At 46.6% G+C, this 23,143-nt stretch overlaps 1 protein-coding gene and 1 pseudogene across 3 annotated transcripts in view; both read left to right on the forward strand.

Annotated features, from left to right (window-relative positions):
• LOC124005294 overlaps positions 1-13,030 on the forward strand; it is a 28,955-nt pseudogene extending 15,925 nt beyond the window's left edge.
• A 2,086-nt stretch (positions 13,031-15,116) lies between these two features.
• LOC124005058 (focal adhesion kinase 1-like) overlaps positions 15,117-23,143 on the forward strand; it is a 162,965-nt gene continuing 154,938 nt past the window's right edge. For 2 of the 3 annotated variants that reach the window (XM_046313942.1, XM_046313943.1), the window contains exon 1: positions 15,117-15,275. Coding sequence is in view for 1 of the 3 variants with exons in the window: in XM_046313938.1 (XP_046169894.1) it covers positions 16,387-16,423 (37 nt within the window). In the remaining 2 variants the exon portion in view is untranslated. Of the gene's footprint in view, positions 15,276-16,315; positions 16,424-23,143 lie in introns of those variants that run through there. The other variant, XM_046313938.1, reaches the window with a different exon arrangement.

Consider the following 23,143-nt stretch of genomic DNA (forward strand, 5'->3'; position numbering starts at 1 on the left):
GGCTTGTCCCACCCCTCTGGCCTGATGGTTTCCTCCAGGCTTCCTAAAGGGATATTAATCTTACAGTACAGGCTTGTCCCACCCCTCTGGCCTGATGGTTTCCTCCAGGCTTCCTAAAGGGATATTAATCTTACAGTACAGGCTTGTCCCACCCCTCTGGCCTGATGGTTTCCTCCAGGCTTCCTAAAGGGATATTAATCTTACAGTACAGGCTTGTCCCACCCCTCTGGCCTGATGGTTTCCTCCAGGCTTCCTACAGGGATATTAATCTTACAGTACAGGCTTGTCCCACCCCTCTGGCCTGATGGTTTCCTTCAGGCTTCCTACAGGGATATGAATACATGTATTTATTTATTTATTTAACCTTTATTTAACTAGATAAGTCAGTTAAGAATGAATTCTTATTTAAATGAGGGCCAACCGGGGAACAGTGGGTTAACTGCCTTGTTTAGGGGCAGAACGACAGAGTTTTACCTTGTAAGCTCGGGGATTCGATTCAGCAACCTTTCGGTTACTGGCCCAATGCTCTAACCACTAGGCTACCTGCTGCCCCACGTTGGAGTACAGGCTTGTCCCACCCTTCTGCTCTGCTGGAAAGTATTATGTTTTGTCCTTATTATATTATCCGAATGTGATCTCCCAAACTTAATGTGATCTCCCAAACTTAATGTGATCTCCCACGCTGTTTAATTGGCTGTACTCATTGTACATTGTAATGTGTAGTAGGTTGTGTGTCTATACTTGTAAGACTATGTCTCTCTTATAGGATCCTCAGTACAGGCAGTGTAAGTTGTCATGTTCCCTTTAAGGATCCTCAGTACAGGCAGTGTGTGTGTAAGTTGTCATGTTCCCTTTAAGGATCCTCAGTACAGGCAGTGTGTGTGTAAGTTGTCATGTTCCCTTTAAGGATCCTCAGTACAGGCAGTGTGTGTGTAAGTTGTCATGTTCCCTTTAAGGATCCTCAGTACAGGCAGTGTGTGTGTAAGTTGTCATGTTCCCTTTAAGGATCCTCAGTACAGGCAGGGTGTGTGTAAGTTGTCATGTTCCCTTTAAGGATCCTCAGTACAGGCAGGGTGTGTGTAAGTTGTCATGTTCCCTTTAAGGATCCTCAGTACATGCAGGGTGTGTGTAAGTTGTCATGTTCCCTTTAAGGATCCTCAGTACAGGCAGGGTGTGTGTAAGTTGTCATGTTCCCTTTAAGGATCCTCAGTACAGGCAGTGTGTGTGTAAGTTGTCATGTTCCCTTTAAGGATCCTCAGTACAGGCAGGGTGTGTGTAAGTTGTCATGTTCCCTTTAAGGATCCTCAGTACAGGCAGGTGTGTGTAAGTTGTCATGTTCCCTTTAAGGATCCTCAGTACAGGCAGGTGTGTGTAAGTTGTCATGTTCCCTTTAAGGATCCTCAGTACAGGCAGGGTGTGTGTAAGTTGTCATGTTCCCTTTATGTTCCCTTTAAGGATCCTCAGTACAGGCAGGGTGTGTGTAAGTTGTCATGTTCCCTTTAAGGATCCTCAGTACAGGCAGGGTGTGTGTAAGTTGTCATGTTCCCTTTAAGGATCCTCAGTACAGGCAGGGTGTGTGTAAGTTGTCATGTTCCCTTTAAGGATCCTCAGTACAGGCAGGGTGTGTGTAAGTTGTCATGTTCCCTTTAAGGATCCTCAGTACAGGCAGGGTGTGTGTAAGTTGTCATGTTCCCTTTAAGGATCCTCAGTACAGGCAGGGTGTGTGTAAGTTGTCATGTTCCCTTTAAGGATCCTCAGTACAGGCAGGGTGTGTGTAAGTTGTCATGTTCCCTTTAAGGATCCTCAGTACAGGCAGGGTGTGTGTAAGTTGTCATGTTCCCTTTAAGGATCCTCAGTACAGGCAGGGTGTGTGTAAGTTGTCATGTTCCCTTTAAGGATCCTCAGTACAGGCAGGGTGTGTGTAAGTTGTCATGTTCCCTTTAAGGATCCTCAGTACAGGCAGGGTGTGTGTAAGTTGTCATGTTCCCTTTAAGGATCCTCAGTACAGGCAGGGTGTGTGTAAGTTGTCATGTTCCCTTTAAGGATCCTCAGTACAGGCAGGGTGTGTGTAAGTTGTCATGTTCCCTTTAAGGATCCTCAGTACAGGCAGGGTGTGTGTAAGTTGTCATGTTCCCTTTAAGGATCCTCAGTACAGGCAGGGTGTGTGTAAGTTGTCATGTTCCCTTTAAGGATCCTCAGTACAGGCAGGGTGTGTGTAAGTTGTCATGTTCCCTTTAAGGATCCTCAGTACAGGCAGGGTGTGTGTAAGTTGTCATGTTCCCTTTAAGGATCCTCAGTACAGGCAGGGTGTGTGTAAGTTGTCATGTTCCCTTTAAGGATCCTCAGTACAGGCAGGGTGTGTGTAAGTTGTCATGTTCCCTTTAAGGATCCTCAGTACAGGCAGGGTGTGTGTAAGTTGTCATGTTCCCTTTAAGGATCCTCAGTACAGGCAGTGTGTGTGTAAGTTGTCATGTTCCCTTTAAGGATCCTCAGTACAGGCAGGGTGTGTGTAAGTTGTCATGTTCCCTTTAAGGATCCTCAGTACAGGCAGGGTGTGTGTAAGTTGTCATGTTCCCTTTAAGGATCCTCAGTACAGGCAGGGTGTGTGTAAGTTGTCATGTTCCCTTTAAGGATCCTCAGTACAGGCAGGGTGTGTGTAAGTTGTCATGTTCCCTTTAAGGATCCTCAGTACAGGCAGGGTGTGTGTAAGTTGTCATGTTCCCTTTAAGGATCCTCAGTACAGGCAGGGTGTGTGTAAGTTGTCATGTTCCCTTTAAGGATCCTCAGTACAGGCAGGGTGTGTGTAAGTTGTCATGTTCCCTTTAAGGATCCTCAGTACAGGCAGGGTGTGTGTAAGTTGTCATGTTCCCTTTAAGGATCCTCAGTACAGGCAGGGTGTGTGTAAGTTGTCATGTTCCCTTTAAGGATCCTCAGTACAGGCAGGGTGTGTGTAAGTTGTCATGTTCCCTTTAAGGATCCTCAGTACAGGCAGGGTGTGTGTAAGTTGTCATGTTCCCTTTAAGGATCCTCAGTACAGGCAGGGTGTGTGTAAGTTGTCATGTTCCCTTTAAGGATCCTCAGTACAGGCAGGGTGTGTGTAAGTTGTCATGTTCCCTTTAAGGATCCTCAGTACAGGCAGGGTGTGTGTAAGTTGTCATGTTCCCTTTAAGGATCCTCAGTACAGGCAGGGTGTGTGTAAGTTGTCATGTTCCCTTTAAGGATCCTCAGTACAGGCAGGGTGTGTGTAAGTTGTCATGTTCCCTTTAAGGATCCTCAGTACAGGCAGGGTGTGTGTAAGTTGTCATGTTCCCTTTAAGGATCCTCAGTACAGGCAGGGTGTGTGTAAGTTGTCATGTTCCCTTTAAGGATCCTCAGTACAGGCAGGGTGTGTGTAAGTTGTCATGTTCCCTTTAAGGATCCTCAGTACAGGCAGGGTGTGTGTAAGTTGTCATGTTCCCTTTAAGGATCCTCAGTACAGGCAGGGTGTGTGTAAGTTGTCATGTTCCCTTTAAGGATCCTCAGTACAGGCAGGGTGTGTGTAAGTTGTCATGTTCCCTTTAAGGATCCTCAGTACAGGCAGGGTGTGTGTAAGTTGTCATGTTCCCTTTAAGGATCCTCAGTACAGGCAGGGTGTGTGTAAGTTGTCATGTTCCCTTTAAGGATCCTCAGTACAGGCAGGGTGTGTGTAAGTTGTCATGTTCCCTTTAAGGATCCTCAGTACAGGCAGGGTGTGTGTAAGTTGTCATGTTCCCTTTAAGGATCCTCAGTACAGGCAGGGTGTGTGTAAGTTGTCATGTTCCCTTTAAGGATCCTCAGTACAGGCAGGGTGTGTGTAAGTTGTCATGTTCCCTTTAAGGATCCTCAGTACAGGCAGGGTGTGTGTAAGTTGTCATGTTCCCTTTAAGGATCCTCAGTACAGGCAGGGTGTGTGTAAGTTGTCATGTTCCCTTTAAGGATCCTCAGTACAGGCAGGGTGTGTGTAAGTTGTCATGTTCCCTTTAAGGATCCTCAGTACAGGCAGGGTGTGTGTAAGTTGTCATGTTCCCTTTAAGGATCCTCAGTACAGGCAGGGTGTGTGTAAGTTGTCATGTTCCCTTTAAGGATCCTCAGTACAGGCAGGGTGTGTGTAAGTTGTCATGTTCCCTTTAAGGATCCTCAGTACAGGCAGGGTGTGTGTAAGTTGTCATGTTCCCTTTAAGGATCCTCAGTACAGGCAGGGTGTGTGTAAGTTGTCATGTTCCCTTTAAGGATCCTCAGTACAGGCAGGGTGTGTGTAAGTTGTCATGTTCCCTTTAAGGATCCTCAGTACAGGCAGGGTGTGTGTAAGTTGTCATGTTCCCTTTAAGGATCCTCAGTACAGGCAGTGTGTGTGTAAGTTGTCATGTTCCCTTTAAGGATCCTCAGTACAGGCAGGGTGTGTGTAAGTTGTCATGTTCCCTTTAAGGATCCTCAGTACAGGCAGGGTGTGTGTAAGTTGTCATGTTCCCTTTAAGGATCCTCAGTACAGGCAGGGTGTGTGTAAGTTGTCATGTTCCCTTTAAGGATCCTCAGTACAGGCAGGGTGTGTGTAAGTTGTCATGTTCCCTTTAAGGATCCTCAGTACAGGCAGGGTGTGTGTAAGTTGTCATGTTCCCTTTAAGGATCCTCAGTACAGGCAGGGTGTGTGTAAGTTGTCATGTTCCCTTTAAGGATCCTCAGTACAGGCAGGGTGTGTGTAAGTTGTCATGTTCCCTTTAAGGATCCTCAGTACAGGCAGGGTGTGTGTAAGTTGTCATGTTCCCTTTAAGGATCCTCAGTACAGGCAGGGTGTGTGTAAGTTGTCATGTTCCCTTTAAGGATCCTCAGTACAGGCAGGGTGTGTGTAAGTTGTCATGTTCCCTTTAAGGATCCTCAGTACAGGCAGGGTGTGTGTAAGTTGTCATGTTCCCTTTAAGGATCCTCAGTACAGGCAGGGTGTGTGTAAGTTGTCATGTTCCCTTTAAGGATCCTCAGTACAGGCAGGGTGTGTGTAAGTTGTCATGTTCCCTTTAAGGATCCTCAGTACAGGCAGGGTGTGTGTAAGTTGTCATGTTCCCTTTAAGGATCCTCAGTACAGGCAGGGTGTGTGTAAGTTGTCATGTTCCCTTTAAGGATCCTCAGTACAGGCAGGGTGTGTGTAAGTTGTCATGTTCCCTTTAAGGATCCTCAGTACAGGCAGGGTGTGTGTAAGTTGTCATGTTCCCTTTAAGGATCCTCAGTACAGGCAGGGTGTGTGTAAGTTGTCATGTTCCCTTTAAGGATCCTCAGTACAGGCAGGGTGTGTGTAAGTTGTCATGTTCCCTTTAAGGATCCTCAGTACAGGCAGGGTGTGTGTAAGTTGTCATGTTCCCTTTAAGGATCCTCAGTACAGGCAGGGTGTGTGTAAGTTGTCATGTTCCCTTTAAGGATCCTCAGTACAGGCAGGGTGTGTGTAAGTTGTCATGTTCCCTTTAAGGATCCTCAGTACAGGCAGGGTGTGTGTAAGTTGTCATGTTCCCTTTAAGGATCCTCAGTACAGGCAGGGTGTGTGTAAGTTGTCATGTTCCCTTTAAGGATCCTCAGTACAGGCAGGGTGTGTGTAAGTTGTCATGTTCCCTTTAAGGATCCTCAGTACAGGCAGGGTGTGTGTAAGTTGTCATGTTCCCTTTAAGGATCCTCAGTACAGGCAGGGTGTGTGTAAGTTGTCATGTTCCCTTTAAGGATCCTCAGTACATGCAGCAGGCTTTGACTAACGTCTTGCTCATGGATGCTGTGGTTGGCTGCCTTCAGACCCAGAAGGCCATATTTGCCGCCTCCAAACTGGCTTACTTTGACAGAGTGAAACATGAAGGTATGCATTTTGTTCCAGTTGCACTTTCCATTTGTTTTGTTGCATATAAATCATCTGTAAGCTTTACCATTTGTAAGTTTAATGGTGGGGTTCCGGACTAAAACACAAACTCAATGGAGAATCCTTGAAAATGTATTTAGTCCAGGAGTTTATAGGAAACCTTGGAGTTCAAGGATCAAGTATACAACTAAATCAACAACATCGAATGTGCCTCTGAAGAACAATAGTGTGTGAAATTCATTGTGATTTTCTGTAATCAGGAAAGTGATTCATATTCTGATATGTCATTTTTTTCTGCTTTCTGTTTTGTCTGTAAGCAGTTCCTGTGATGGTTCCAAGGACAACATTGGAGACGTTGAAACACAAGATCAATCCATCACTAGACCTCCCAGCCCCACAGACTGTACATGTCTTACTCTACACACCAGGTGAGGGGAAACAGACAGCTGACTCTCTGTTACTCTACACACCAGGTGAGGGGAAACAGACAGCTGACTCTCTATTACTCTACACACCAGGTGAGGGGAAACAGACAGCTGACTCTGTTACTCTACACACCAGGTGAGGGTAATCAGACAGCTGACTTTCTATTACTCTACACACCAGGTGAGGGGAAACAGACAGCTGACTTTCTATTACTCTACACACCAGGTGAGGGGAAACAGACAGTTGGCTCTCTATTACTCTACACACCAGGTGAGGGGAAACAGACAGCTGACTCTCTATTACTCTACACACCAGGTGAGGGGAAACAGACAGCTGACTCTCTATTACTCTACACACCAGGTGAGGGGAAACAGACAGCTGACTTTCTATCATAGTTTGTCTCTTATCTTCACTCTGATGTATCTTCTTGTAAGATAGAAGCTGTTTACATGTTCTGTAAGGTGCATGTCCTGTAAGGTGCATGTCCTAACATGTCCTGTAAGGTGCATGTCCTGGAAGGTGCATGTCCTGGAAGGTGCATGTCCTGGAAGGTGCATGTCCTGGAAGGTGCATGTCCTAACATGTCCTGTATGGTGCATGTCCTGTATGGTGCATGTCCTAACATGTCCTGTATGGTGCATATCCTGTATGGTGCATGTCCTGTATGGTGCATGTCCTAACATGTCCTGTAAGGTGCATGTCCTGGAAGGTGCATGTCCTGGAAGGTGCATGTCCTGGAAGGTGCATGTCCTGGAAGGTGCATGTCCTAACATGTCCTGTATGGTGCATGTCCTGTATGGTGCATGTCCTAACATGTCCTGTATGGTGCATGTCCTGTATGGTGCATGTCCTAACATGTCCTGTATGGTGCATATCCTGTATGGTGCATGTCCTGTATGGTGCATGTCCTAACATGTCCTGTATGGTGCATGTCCTGTATGGTGCATGTCCTAACATGTCCTGTATGGTGCATGTCCTGTATGGTGCATGTCCTAACATGTCCTGTATGGTGCATGTCCTGGAAGGTGCATGTCCTAACATGTCCTGTATGGTGCATGTCCTGGATGGTGCATGTCCTAACATGTCCTGTATGGTGCATGTCCTGTATGTCCTGGAAGGTGCATGTCCTAACATGTCCTGTATGGTGCATATCCTGTATGGTGCATGTCCTAACATGTCCTGTAAGGTGCATGTCCTGGAAGGTGCATGTCCTAACATGTCCTGTATGGTGCATGTCCTAACACATCTGAGTGGAAACCAGAGGAGCTTTGAAGCTGTAATAGTTGGCTGCAAATACACACTAGTGGAAAGCACCCAGACAGGCCTAATCGTTTGTCTACTCTCAGCTGTTTATGTAGATGAGTACATGTATTGTCAAAGTTTGTCTCATTTCTTCACACTTGTCAGGTGTGGTAACTTATGAACTTGTTGTACTGTACAGTGTGAGTCAACAAAACTTAATATATCACTGACCGGCTCAACATTTTTTTATTTTTACATTGGTTAAAAGTAGAGGCTCAGAGCTACAAAATGGTATATCATTCACTGCATTTTTGAGGAACAATGGGAAAGTAATTCTGCAAGTTGATGAACTTGTAAACTCACTTTTGAGAAGGGCGTTTTTAATGTTTTGGAGAGCTCTCCTTTGTCTACACCCATTCAGCATTGTTCACACCCTCTTAAGCCTTAGCTCCACCCATATATTTAAGGATTCACATGTGAGGTCATGTGCTAAACAGTGAGTAGTGTAGTAAAGATTAACAGTGGTAGTAGCCAACAACATGGAAAAATTCCAGGTAAACAGAAAGTGTCCAGATAAAAATACTTAATAAATATTAGATGGCGATTACCCAGACACACTTGTCTAAATTGATGGGCCATGTGAAAGAAATGTTATAACCCCCAGCCACGTCCAGTGGTGGAAAAGGTATTATGGTCATACTAGAGTAAATGTAATGATACCTTAATAGATAATGACAGAAGTAAAAGTAAAAGTCACCCAGTAAAATACTACTTGAGTAAAAGTCTAAAAGTATTTGGTTTAAAAAAATACTTAAGTATCAAAAGTAAATGGAAAAAATGTACTTCAGTATCAAAGATAAAATAAATTATTTATACAAATTCCTTATAGTGAACCAGACGGCCTAATTGTTTTATTTTTATTGCCAGATAGACAGGGGTACACTTCAACACTCTAAGACTCCAACACTCTAAGACTCCAACACTCTAAGACTCCAACACTCCAAGACTCCAACACTCCAACACTCCAAGACATAATTTACAAACAAAGCATTTGTGTTTAGTGAGTCCTCCAGATCAGAGGCAGTAGGGATGACCAGGGATGTTCTCTGTTTAGTGAGTCCGTCAGATCAGAGGCTGTAGGGATGACCAGGGATGTTCTCTGTTTAGTGAGTCCTCCAGATCAGAGGCAGTAGGGATGACCAGGGATGTTCTCAGTTTAGTGAGTCCTCCAGATCAGGCAGTAGGGATGACCAGGGATGTTCTCTGTTTAGTGAGTCCTCCAGATCAGGCAGTAGGGATGACCAGGGATGTTCTCTGTTTAGTGAGTCCTCCAGATCAGAGGCAGTAGGGATGACCAGGGATGTTCTCTGTTTAGTGAGTCCTCCAGATCAGAGGCAGTAGGGATGACCAGGGATGTTCTCTGTTTAGTGAGTCCTCCAGATCAGGCAGTAGGGATGACCAGGGATGTTCTCTGTTTAGTGAGTCCTCCAGATCAGAGGCAGTAGGTATGACCAGGGATGTTCTCTGTTTAGTGAGTCCTCCAGATCAGAGGCAGTAGGGATGACCAGGGATGTTCTCTGTTTAGTGAGTCCTCCAGGTCAGGCAGTAGGGATGACCAGGGATGTTCTCTGTTTAGTGAGTCCTCCAGGTCAGGCAGTAGGGATGACCAGGGATGTTCTCTGTTTAGTGAGTCCCTCAGATCAGAGGCAGTAGGGATGACCAGGGATGTTCTCTGTTTAGTGAGTCCTCCAGGTCAGGCAGTAGGGATAACTAGGGATGTTCTCTGCTTAGTGAGTCCCTCAGATCAGAGGCAGTAGGGATGACCAGGGATATTCACTTGATAAGTGTGTGAATTGGACCATTTTCCTGTCAAAATGTAACTAGTACTTTTGGGTGTCCGGGGAAATGTATGGAGTAAAAGGTACATTATTTCCTTTCTGTAGTGAAGTAAAAGTTGCCAAAAAAAGAATAGTATGATCTCAAAGGCAGTGAAAAACCCACATATTCTGTTGTAATGCAGAGCTACAGTATATACCGTATACATATCATCTATATGCCTGTGGGAGTATCCATCGACTGGCTGACCCATGGATTGTGTATTTAACTTTTAGTCTATTTGATTTTGATGTAGACATTCACAGATAAAAGCTGAATTGCTGTGACTGACTACAGTCTCTCTCTCTCTCTGTTTATCCAGGCCAGTTGAGTTACTCTGAGGCAGACGGAGATGGGAACCCCAAGCTGTGGTGTGCCCTCAGTGGTGGGAGGATGGTTGTGTTTGATGCAGCCAGCTGGTCCATGCAGCAGAACTGTGTTCAAGTGGGATCCTCCCAACTGGTATGATGTCTGCAAGCAGCCACACCATTTCCCCTGCGCTCTCCCTGGACTATCACTTGAGCCTTCCTACTAGGCTCTGTTCCAATCTCCACATTAGTGTAGCACAACACTTAGAGAGAAGCATTGGATTTGGCCGTACATTCTAAGGGTTCTATGCGAGTGGATATTGGAACATGTCCTTTTTTTCTGTGAAATTGCTTACAGATATCCTTTGGAAAGAAATTGTTATATTGAATTAAGTACACAGTGATCTCTTTTCTCTCTCGCTCTCTAGCTCTCTCTAGCTCTTTCTCTCTCCCTCTCTCTCTAGCTCTCTTTCACTTGTTCTCCCTCTCTCTAGCTCTCTTTCACTCTGTTCTGTTCTCCTCTAGCTCTCTTTCTTCTTTCTCTCAGCTCTCTCCCTCTCTCTAGCTCTCTTTCACTTGTTCTCTCTCTCTAGCTCTCTTTCACTTGTTCTCTCTCTCTCTAGCTCTCTTTCACTTGTTCTCTCTCTCTAGCTCTCTTTCACTCGTTCTCTCTCTCTAGCTCTCTTTCACTTGTTCTCTCTCTCTAGCTCTCTTTCACTTGTTTTCTCTCTCTCTCTCCCACCTCTAGTTCTGTTTCACTTGTTTTCTCTCTAGCTCTCTTTCACTCGTTCTTTCTCTCTCCCCTTCTAGTTCTGTTTCACTTGTTTTCTCTCTCTTTTTCTTCTGTTGATAGTGTTTCCTCCTTTCTGTGGTCTCATGAGGCATGAACAGGAGTGCCTGCCATTCACATAACAGTGGATTAAACCTGGATATGTATGCGTCCAAAATAGCACCCTATTCCCTATATAGTACACTTCTTTTGATGAGAGTCCTATGGGCCTTGGTCAAAAGTAGTGCACTATATAGGGAATAGGTGCCATTTGGGATGCATTTATGTGCTGAATACGTGGCTTTATTATGTGCACAGAACTGCATGCTGGGATTGGACCAGGATCAAGTATGGATTGGATCCCAGGATTCCATCATTTACATAATTGACACTCGCAGCATGTCCTGCAATAAGCAGCTGACAGAGCACAGGCATGAGGTTATGGACTTTGCCCTGGAGGAGAGTGACAAGATGAGGTAAAATGTTACACATATAGCACTGTGTCCCACAGTGCACCCTATTCCCTATATACTGTAGGGCACTCTTTCATGCTACAGTCACTTCACCCTCACAAACTGTTAACCCATGTGTGATGCTCAGGATTCTATGTTGAAGGAAGGATAATGTGTTAGAACTGCCTGTTCAAATGACCAATGCACCTATTGCAGAAAGTAGTTCTTCTAACTGTCCCACCTCAGTATCATAGTGCAAGAATCTTAGAACATGGAGTGTTTTTTATGTCTATTTCCAACCAGCAGATGGCAGCAGTGTACTTAAACTACTTCTTTACTTTGCCTTCAGTGAATCATCAGTAGTTAGACCACAATCAGGCTTCTACATGGTGCTTGTTTTAATCCAACTGTCCCTCTCCTCCCCCCCAGACAGACATACTCCTGTAGTGCCGATGGAACAGTCATTCTGTGGGACCTCTCAACGCTAAAAGTGAAAAAGCAGTTTCAACTGACCTGTGATAGGCTTATGTCCATTCAGCTCTTCAATGGAACACTGTGGTGCTGTAAGTAAACTCACTCAGTCATAGTTATACTCTAACTGTATATTATTATTCTCTTTTTTTATATACTCCTATGTATTAAATACCCTGCCAATGATCAATTAACAAAGTGTGTCAATTGACCACAAGATCACATGCTAACAACAGCAAGCATCTAGACAGAAACCTTTGTTTGTTTGGTTCCCATCTGTTATGTTGACTAGGTGCCAGAGACGGCATCGTTGAACTGAGGAAGAACGGAACCCCACATCGTAAGATGACACTTCCTGAGGATCTACGGAGCATGCCCACTGAGTTCAGCAGCCTCATCCTCTTCTTAGAGGTAGTAGGCCCATGTTCCCTTCATCTGGGAGATTTCACTGAACCAAGATCTTTATCTCATGCGATGCCTTCACCATGGCCTCCCAAGTGGCCTCAATAATCAAGCCAGACACTATGTATTTTTGCAGGCTTCCAACAGTCAGTTTGCTTGTCAATGAGAGTGTCATGAGCTGATGGCTAAACCAGTCCAATGTGTGTTTTCTTTCAGAGGGGCCAGTTGTGGACGAGCTGTTCTGATTCTGACGAGCTCTGTCTCTGGCACTGTAAAGACCTGACCAAGCCTTTCCTGAGGGTGCGGCTACAGAACTGTACAGGGGTCAACTGTATGATCAAGGTTAAGAATCAGGTGAGAAAATAATGGTCTCAGTTGGATGTTCACACCTGCTGTTCTTTGCGTGTTTTGCTGGTAACACTTTAATGGAAGGGTACCAACATAATAACCTCTTTAACACGACTATTAACACATACGAAACACATTCATAAGATTCTGGCAACAACCGTCTTTCTCAGGTGTTGCAATTTCTACAAAAGCGTGTAAAGTAGCAGTTAAAATAGTACCGTACTTAGAAATGATACCATACATTCCACCCTACCATCATTATTTTATCTCTCATAGTAATGATCAGAGTGTCCAGAGCGAACTCTTGAGTTTTATTTAGGTAGTGAATGTCACAGTACAACTGCAAATCCTCAACAAGCTTCTCTTCATTGTTTGTCTCCTCCCCTCCCTCGTCCAGATTTGGGTTGGCTGCAGCGGGCCGAGCCCTGACCAGTGCAGGATGAGTGGGAAGATCTACATAGTGGACACAGAGAGCCACAGTGTAGAGAAGGAGCTGATGGCCCACACAGACAGTGTCCAGGCACTGTGCTCTGCAGAGGGCCGCTATGTACTCAGTGGCTCCGCCTGCCAGGATGGCAAAATCGCCATTTGGAAGGTTGAGTAGAGGACGAGTAGCCTGGTCCAGGATCTGTTTGTGTGGTTTTGACAACTCTTTTAAGTGAATAAAATGTTTGGCACAACAATGACAGGAGTTTCCTAAACAGCAGAAATAGATGTGGGACCAGGTTAGAGGAAGAGCCCTGCAGACCCCGAGGCTATAGCCCCCTCAAACTCAACTCTGGACCTGGAAGCCAGTTCCACTGCTTTGTTCATTGTTCCCCTCTAATCAGGGACTGATTTAGACCTGGGATACCAGGTGGGTGATTCCCCTCTAATCAGGGACTGATTTAGACCTGGGACTCCAGGTGGGTGATTCCCCTCTAATCAGGGACTGATTTAGACCAGGGACTCCAGGTGGGTGATTCCCCTCTAATCAGGGACTGATTTAGACCTGGGAATCCAGGTGGGTGATTCCCCTCTAATCAGGGACTGATTTAGACCTGGGACTCCAGGTGGGTGATTCCCCTCTAGTCAGGGACTGATTTAGACCTTAGACCTGGGACTGATTTAGACCAGGTGGTTGCAATGAATTAGCAGGGTCGTGGGGTCAGAGTTGAATGTCCCTGCTATAGACTATAAATTGTTCTTATTTTCCCTGAACACCTCAGAGAGAAGGTGAGCTTCTAAATGTTTTTTCAAAGCTTTGTTCTAAAATGTGCTTTTCCTGGATTAAAGACTCAAGGTTGCCCATTTTGTTTTTAACACCCTTCCATGTCTGTGTCCCAAATGGCCCCACGCTGCTCCACCTTGTTGTCTGTCCAACCCCACCATGCTGCTCACCTTGTTGTCTGTCCAACCCCACCATGCTGCTCTACCTTGTTGTCTGTCCAACCCCACCATGCTGCTCCACCTTGTTGTCTGTCCAACCCCACCACGCTGCTCCACCTTGTGGTCTGCCCCCCAACCCCACCACGCTGCTCCACCTTGTGGTCTGCCCCCAACCCCACCACGCTGCTCCACCTTGTGGTCTGCCCCCAACCCCACCACGCTGCTCCACCTTGTGGTCTGCCCCCAACCCCACCACGCTGCTCCACCTTGTGGTCTGCCCCCAACCCCACCACGCTGCTCCACCTTGTGGTCCACCTGCCCCCAACCCCACCACGCTGCTCCACCTTGTGGTCTGCCCCCCAACCCCCCATGCTGCTCCACCTTTTGGTCTGCCCCCAACCCCACCACGCTGCTCCACCTTGTCGGCTGCCCCCCCCCATCCCACCGTACTCAGCAGCACCACCTTGTTTGAAAATGTGAGGACCCTGCTATTCCCTATATAGTACACTACTTTTGACCAGGGCCCTATAGAGAATAGGGTGCCATTAGGGACGTAGACAATATACAGTGGACATTGAGACTCAGGGAATGACATGATCATGAAGAACCCTGTCATCCTCTGTTCTCTTTATGTTGGGGTCTGCCTGTATATACTGGATGATGATGTAATAGCATTTCTCTGACTGTTTCACAATGTTTTGATTTTTTTTCACTAAAAGTATTCTGTATACACTAAATGTCTTCTTTCAGATTCATATTTCTGCCTCACCCATGTCTTAGCTGTCACATACAATAAAACAATGATTGTACAGTCATTTTGTGTTTATTCCTATGCTCATTCATGCAAGTCAGCCTTTCTTTCATATACATATAACAATTATGCACCCTGGGGACATCCCAAATGGGACCCTATTCCCTATAAAGTGCACTACTTTTGACCAGGGCCCGTAAGGCTATGTGCAAAGTTACTGCACTATTTAGGGAATAGAGTGTCATTTAGTATGCCGACTGGGTCTCGGCTATGGGCCTGGCTTGCTGTGTGTTGTAGTATTATGCAGAGAGCTAATGAAAGGAATGTTTCGGGCTGTGTCTGTTAGACAATGGAAACACAGAGTTCTCTTGCTGTGTCTGTGGGTGGGTGTGAATGACATGTAAATGTGAGTCTATTTAACCACAGAACTCAGTTGTCAATGCTTTTTTTTGCATTGAAAAATAATATTATTTCTAATGTATTTAGCTATTTGTAATATCAATGTTGACATTTTCATGAAACATTTATGAGAAGTGTATTAGTCACTTTATAAGAAAATAAGGTTTTGTGAAGTATTGTCATTCTCATTGATGTAATTGTCATGTGAAAAGCTATTTACAAGTAGAACAAGTTATGATTTATTTATTTTTGCCAGCTGAGATGGTTAGTGAGTCCACTGAACTCCCCGGCCGTTTCTACTGGGTATGGTCACTACACGGTCACTACATGGTCACTACACGGTCACTACATGGTCACTAAACGGTCACTACACAGTCACTACACGGTCACTACATGGTCACTACACGTCAGCCATATTGGAACTATTAGGATGCAGCGCTGCTGTGTCAGTGGTTACCGAGAGTAGGGCGCCAGAGCGCGGTGCTGTGGAGAAACAGAAACGGAGAGGGAACCACACACAGACAGACGGTTATTACGGGATTGGAACACATATTTCCAGGATAAGAGACCGGTTAACGGAAATAGTTGAGGTGGATCTTCAATAGTAAAGATATACGTGAGTATAACGTGGCCTTGTACATTTTTGAGTGATGTGGAGGATATTAAATAACTTTAACATTAGCCAGTTAGCATAGTAAGACCCCAGTCATTGACAATGGGTTGCAGTGAGAGTCGGAGCATTCAGTTAGCCTACTTTAATTTGCGTTTTTGGTGGAGGAATCACGGTTTCATTTGATGACGAAAAGGGGAATATATCCTTTATGCAGATGAATATGCATGTTTCTGCAAACAGTGGTGCAGTGTCCGAATCTCTCACGCCTTGGTGCAAGGTTCAGGGAACACAGCATGTCTTATTCAGATAGTCTGCAGCGAGTGGCTACATTTCGAGTGGCAACATTAAGGAAATGATACAATGCTAGTTTAAAACAAAAAAGTGATTACAACATTGTTACAATGTTACAAATTGTAACAACTCTCATGGTTGTTTGGAGAGCTCGCTACATTGTATGTCATTGCATGATATAGTTCTGTAACCGGCTCAGCCCCAGCCATTCTGCATGCTGTTGTTTAAATGACCTGAGTGAGGTTTAACGTTACTTACAGGGGAAGATTAGAGGAGACCCTAGTATCCTCTGTATTTGACACGCTGATGGAATTACACCAGACGAACATACTGTTCCTTATTCCACTTGTCTAATAACAAAACACTGCTAAACTCCATAGGCGATTACAAGGCAACAACTATATTACGATGCAACAAAACCTGTATAATAACCGTAATTGTGTTTAGAGGTTCACAGATATTGAGCTTTCTTCAGTTACTGCTACAGTGCAAACAGGAGAGACTGCTCATAAACTGTAATGATTCTTGTTTTTTTACAATGAGTTGCATTGATTTGTTGACTCTGCGTATGATTGCAGGCAAGCAGCATGATTTGATCTGCATGCCTGAATTATCTATGTGTTTGTTTCCACGATCGGTATCATTGTTGCCCCCGTGCCTGCTGGTGTAACAAGTTAAAGCTAGTGTGTGAAGGGAGGAGTTTGGAAGCCAGGAGGAGGGCCAGGTGTGTTGGTAAGAGGGTGTCAGGTTATCAGCTCAGTAGCACTGACAGAAGTGATTTGCACCAGTTGGAAATACTCTTACATGTAAATAGCCTACAAATATGCAGTTCTGGAATATCCTGGGCTGCGGAAATGGAGGTACGTGTGCTATATTTATATCCATAATACAACTGACAGTTTTTGAGAAGCAGTGGTAGGCTTGTTTGGCTGAGAACTGAACGCGTGTCTGTCTCAAGAAGAGTGAGTCAGTGTGCCTGAGATAAGGGCAGGAATTGTCTCATGTCATGGCCGTGCATGCAGTTGCATGTGAAACGTCACAGGCAGGTAAAAGTTGTTTGTAGCACGAACATCATGTTACTAGTGACACCAGGCATCTTTTTGTAGAGGAATCATACAGGGGTATAGAGAGCAGGAGAACCGTACAGAATGTTGTACTCAGTGTTCAACCCTCAGAAGAACCCATAGCCTACCTTGTTTGTCAATGTTACCTGATAAATTCCAGGACACCGAGGTATACCTCAGAGAATGTGCTGCTTCAGGGTTCGTCTTCTGATATGAGTCATCTCGTCACATCTAATGGCTTGTAATAACCAGAAATATCAGCAGTTATAATGTGGGTATGAGAATAGATGTCTATGCTTCTGCCCATGAGGATACGGGTACACACAGTGCAATATGTGCCATACACTAACTAATCCTATAGATGTGGTAGAGTAGGCAAAATGATGTGAATGAAACCACACAGTCAAAGACCTGGGTTTCTTTCACTTCCATGTCCTGACAACAATAGTCAAATCAACTGTAGTCAAATCAACTGTAGTCAAATCAACTGTAGTCAAATCAATGAAGGCAGAGATTGTTGACAAATGTAAGCCGAGATTTTGTTGTGTAGAAAATGTTCCTTTTGATGTCGACACAGCCCCTCCAGAGGGCGATCCAGCTGTTATGTATTGCGTCACAATGTTTTGAACAAATTCCAATCTCAGGCATAGACAAGCCTTCCGTTCAGTTAGATTTGAGATGATCAGATGTTCACTGCCATTGTATGTTTTACAGGTCCACCGATTATGATTTTTCAATGCCGATGCCGATTATTGGAGGACCAGAAGGCCGATACCGATTAATCGGCCGATTTATAAAAAAATGTTTATTTTACATTTGTAATAATGACAATTACAACAATACTGAATTAACACTTATTTTAACTTAATATAATACATCAATAAAATCTATTTAGCCTCAAGTAAATAATGAAGCATGTTAAATTTGGTTTAAATAAAGAAAGTAAAAGTGCAATATGTGCTATATAAGAAAGCTAACGTTTTAGTTCCTTGCTCAGAACATGAGAACATATGAAAGCTGGTGATTCCTTTTAACATGAGTCTTCAATATTCCCAGGTAAGAAGTTTTAGGTTGTAGTTATTATAGGACTATTTCCCTCTATACCATTTGTATTTCATTAACCTTTGACTATTGGATGTTCTTATAGACACTTTAGTATTGCCAGTATAACAGTATAGCTTCCGTCCCTCTCCTTGCTCCTCCCTGAGCTCGAACCAGCAACACAATGACAACAGCCATCATCGAAGCAGCGTTACCCATGCAGAGCAAGGGGAACAACTACTAGCAGGCTCAGAGCGAGTGACGTTTGAAACGCTATTAGCGCACGCTAACTAGCTAGCCATTTCACTTCGGTTACACCAGCCTAATCTTGGGAGTTGATATGCTTGAAGTCATCAACAGCGCAATGCTTGACGCACAACGAAGAGCTGCTGGCAAAACGCCCGAAAGTGCTGTTTGAATGAATGCTTCTGCCTACCAACGCTCAGTCAGATTATATGCAACACAGGACACGCTAGATAATATCTAGTAATATCATCAACCATGTGTAGTTAACTAGTGATTATGATTGATTGTTTTTTATAAGATAAGTTTAATGCTAGTTAGCAATTTACCTTGGCTTACTGCATTCGCGTAACAGGCAGTCTCCTTGTGGAGTGCAACGAGAGAGAGGCAGGTCGTTATTGCGTTGGACTAGTTAACTGTAAGGTTGCAAGTTTGATCCCCCGAGCTGACAAGGTGAAAATCTGTCGTTCTACCCCTGAACAAGGCAGTTAACCCACCGTTCCTAGGCCGTCATTGAAAATAAGAATGTGTTCTTAACTGACTTGCCTAGTTAAATAAAGTTTTGAAATATATATATTTTTTAATCTGCAAATCGGCGCCCAAAATACTGATTTCCGATTGCTATGAAAACTCTCACTGTATTGTGATGATAGGCGCTCAGTGGGGAAAAGAGGCCTACTGAGCTTGCTGAACATGAACATGCATACCTTTTTCATTTATTATTGAACCTTTATTTAACAAGTCAGTTAAGAAGAAATTCTTATTCACAATGACGGCCTACCCCGGCCAAACCCTAACCTGGGACAACACTGGGCCAACTGCACCACCCTATGGGACTCACAATGACGGCCTACCCCGGCCAAACCCTAACCTGGGACAACACTGGGCCAACTGCACCACCCTATGGGACTCACAATGACAGCCTACCCCGGCCCAACCCTAACCTGGGACAACACTGGGCCAACTGTGCACCACCCTATGGGACTCCCAATGACGGCCTACCCCGGCCAAACCCTAACCTGGGACAACACTGGGCCAACTGTGCACCACCCTATGGGACTCCCAATGACAGCCTACCCCGGCCCAACCCTAACCTGGGACAACACTGGGCCAACTGTGCACCACCCTATGGGACTCCCAATGACAGCCTACCCCGGCCCAACCCTAACCTGGGACAACACTGGGCCAACTGTGCACCACCCTATGGGACTCCCAATGACGGCCTACCCCGGCCAAACCCTAACCTGGGACAACACTGGGCCAACTGTGCACCACCCTATGGGACTCCCAATGACGGCCTACCCCGGCCCAACCCTAACCTGGGACAACACTGGGCCAACTGTGCACCACCCTATGGGACTCCCAATAACGGCCTACCCCGGCCAAACCCTAACCTGGGACAACACTGGGCCAACTGTGCACCACCCTATGGGACTCCCAATGACAGCCTACCCCGGCCCAACCCTAACCTGGGACAACACTGGGCCAACTGTGCACCACCCTATGGGACTCACAATGACAGCCTACCCCGGCCCAACCCTAACCTGGGACAACACTGGGCCAACTGTGCACCACGCTATGGGACTCACAATGACAGCCTACCCCGGCAAAACCCTAACCTGGGACAACACTGGGCCAACTGTGCACCACGCTATGGGACTCACAATGACAGCCTACCCCGGCAAAACCCTAACCTGGGACAACACTGGGCCAACTGTGCACCACCCTATGGGACTCCCAATGACGGCCTACCCCGGCCCAACCCTAACCTGGGACAACACTGGGCCAACTGTGCACCACCCTATGGGACTCCCAATGACCGCCTACCCCGGCCAAACCCTAACCTGGGACAACACTGGGCCAACTGTGCACCACCCTATGGGTCTCCCAATGACGGCCTACCCCGGCCCAACCCTAACCTGGGACAACACTGGGCCAACAGTGCACCACCCTATGAGACTCCCAATGACGGCCTACCCCGGCCAAACCCTAACCTGGGACAACACTGGGCCAACTGTGCACCACCCTATGGGACTCCCAATGACAGCCTACCCCGGCCAAACCCTAACCTGGACAACACTGGGCCAACTGTGCACCACCCTATGGGACTCACAATGACGGCCCAAACCTAACCTGGACAACACTGGGCCAACTGTGCACCACCCTATGGGACTCACAATGACAGCCTACCCCGGCCAAACCCTAACCTGGGACAACACTGGGCCAACTGTGCACCACCCTATGGGACTCCCAATGACAGCCTACCCCGGCCCAACCCTAACCTGGACAACACTGGGCCAACTGTGCACCACCCTATGGGACTCCCAATGATGGCCTACCCCGGCCCAACCCTAACCTGGGACAACACTGGGCCAACTGTGCACCACCCTATGGGACTCCCAATGACGGCCTACCCCGGCCCAACCCTAACCTGGGACAACACTGGGCCAACTGTGCACCACCCTATGGGACTCCCAATGACGGCCTACCCCGGCCCAACCCTAACCTGGGACAACACTGGGCCAACTGTGCACCACCCTATGGGACTCCCAATAACGGCCTACCCCGGCCAAACCCTAACCTGGGACAACACTGGGCCAACTGTGCACCACCCTATGGGACTCCCAATGACAGCCTACCCCGGCCCAACCCTAACCTGGGACAACACTGGGCCAACTGTGCACCACCCTATGGGACTCACAATGACAGCCTACCGGCCCAACCCTAACCTGGGACAACACTGGGCCAACTGTGCACCACGCTATGGGACTCACAATGACAGCCTACCCCGGCAAAACCCTAACCTGGGACAACACTGGGCCAACTGTGCACCACGCTATGGGACTCACAATGACAGCCTACCCCGGCAAAACCCTAACCTGGGACAACACTGGGCCAACTGTGCACCACCCTATGGGACTCCCAATGACGGCCTACCCCGGCCCAACCCTAACCTGGGACAACACTGGGCCAACTGTGCACCACCCTATGGGACTCCCAATGACCGCCTACCCCGGCCAAACCCTAACCTGGGACAACACTGGGCCAACTGTGCACCACCCTATGGGACTCCCAATGACAGCCTACCCCGGCCCAACCCTAACCTGGGACAACACTGGGCCAACAGTGCACCACCCTATGGACTCCCAATGACGGCCTACCCCGGCCAAACCCTAACCTGGGCCAACACTGGGCCAACTGTGCACCACCCTATGGGACTCCCAATGACAGCCTACCCCGGCCAAACCCTAACCTGGACAACACTGGGCCAACTGTGCACCACCCTATGGGACTCACAATGACGGCCCAAACCTAACCTGGACAACACTGGGCCAACTGTGCACCACCCTATGGGACTCACAATGACAGCCTACCCCGGCCAAACCCTAACCTGGGACAACACTGGGCCAACTGTGCACCACCCTATGGGACTCCCAATGACAGCCTACCCCGGCCCAACCCTAACCTGGACAACACTGGGCCAACTGTGCACCACCCTATGGGACTCCCAATGATGGCCTACCCCGGCCCAACCCTAACCTGGGACAACACTGGGCCAACTGTGCACCACCCTATGGGACTCACAATGACAGCCTACCCCGGCCCAACCCTAACCTGGGACAACACTGGGCCAACTGTGCACCACCCTATGGGACTCCCAATGACAGCCTACCCCAGCCCAACCCTAACCTGGGACAACACTGGGCCAACTGTGCACCACCCTATGGGACTCACAATGACGGCCTACCCCGGCCCAACCCTAACCTGGACAACACTGGGCCAACTGTGCACCACCCTATGGGACTCCCAATGACAGCCTACCCCGGCCCAACCCTAACCTGGACAACACTGGGCCAACTGTGCACCACCCTATGGGACTCCCAATGACAGCCTACCCCGGCCCAACCCTAACCTGGACAACACTGGGCCAACTGTGCACCACCCTATGGGACTCCCAATCACGGCTGGTTGTGGTACAGCCTGGAATCGAACCAGGGCATGTAGTGACAGCTCTCACTCTGAGATGCAGTGCCTCAGAGCGCTGCGCCACTCGGGATACTTACTGTACTCTACCTGACTTTCCAGAATGCTTTTTAAACAGCACGTATCAGGCAGAACACAGATCAATGACAGACACAATTCATTATGGATCCCTTCTTCAATATTAACCTTGGCAGGGTACTCTGAGCAAAGGCTATCGAATACCTTGTCAAATCTTGTTGTTTTAACATAGGTTTGGAGATCTGCTGTGTAAATCAGCCAGCAGCGATTCAATGACGAGTGGATGGGGAGTTGAATTGTGTCTTCTGGGGGGAAAGAAATGGCTGGAAAGCCCATCAACAGTGATTTATTCGAAACAGTTATGTAAACGTGAATGTGTGTATTGAGACAACAAGGCTGTCAAGTATAAATCATTATAATACAAGCAAGGCAAGATCTGGAAGCAAAAACGTTTTATACTCTGTCAGTTAGTCTTTACTAACAATATAGAACCATCAGTCAATAGTGTTCTTCTCAAGAGGAACGGTGGTCTGTAGTTAAAGAACTACAGGGAATGGCCTTAGACCTATTAGTCCAATGGAAAGTGCTTGTGGGAATGACTTTCACTAAACTGCAGTCTTAGAAAAACGGGTTCTACCTGGAACCAAAAAGAGTCAGACGTAGACCATGTAATGTCCTATAGGACTATCCACATACACACCCTTTTAGGTGTGTATTGCAAATAGAAGTAGTCAAATAGGCTCTAACTCTCAGTGATTTATGGTGCAGCTCTCACAAGTCTACAACACACCTTAGGCTTGAATAGTGAACGTCTCCCCCTCTCTCTCGATGTGATATGGTCTTTTGGTCTCTCGAAACAGCTTTTAAAAATTAGATGATACCAATGGGTTAACCAAAGTCTGGAGCTTTTACACAATTTGACAAATGAGAAAGCTCTGGCCTCCCAGGAATTCAGCGTTGAGACCACAGCATACTGTCACACCCAGCTCTTATCAAGTCCCTACTGGGATGTGAAGACCAGATGACCCAACTCAATTCCTCTGAGCCAACACCTTTTGTTACAATGCTTTCTTACTCCTTTTAGTATGTGTTGCATACCGCCACCAAGTTATTTATGTTGAACAGCAGCACACACTCACTGGGCACAGATTTGGTTGACTTGTTAACTAACGGGTGAATTCAACAGAAAATGTCCTCGTGCCATTGGATTCATTGGTTCAAAGTTGGGTG

Source organism: Oncorhynchus gorbuscha, linkage group LG19 (genome assembly GCF_021184085.1).
Source record: "Oncorhynchus gorbuscha isolate QuinsamMale2020 ecotype Even-year linkage group LG19, OgorEven_v1.0, whole genome shotgun sequence".
NCBI lineage: Eukaryota > Metazoa > Chordata > Actinopteri > Salmoniformes > Salmonidae > Oncorhynchus > Oncorhynchus gorbuscha.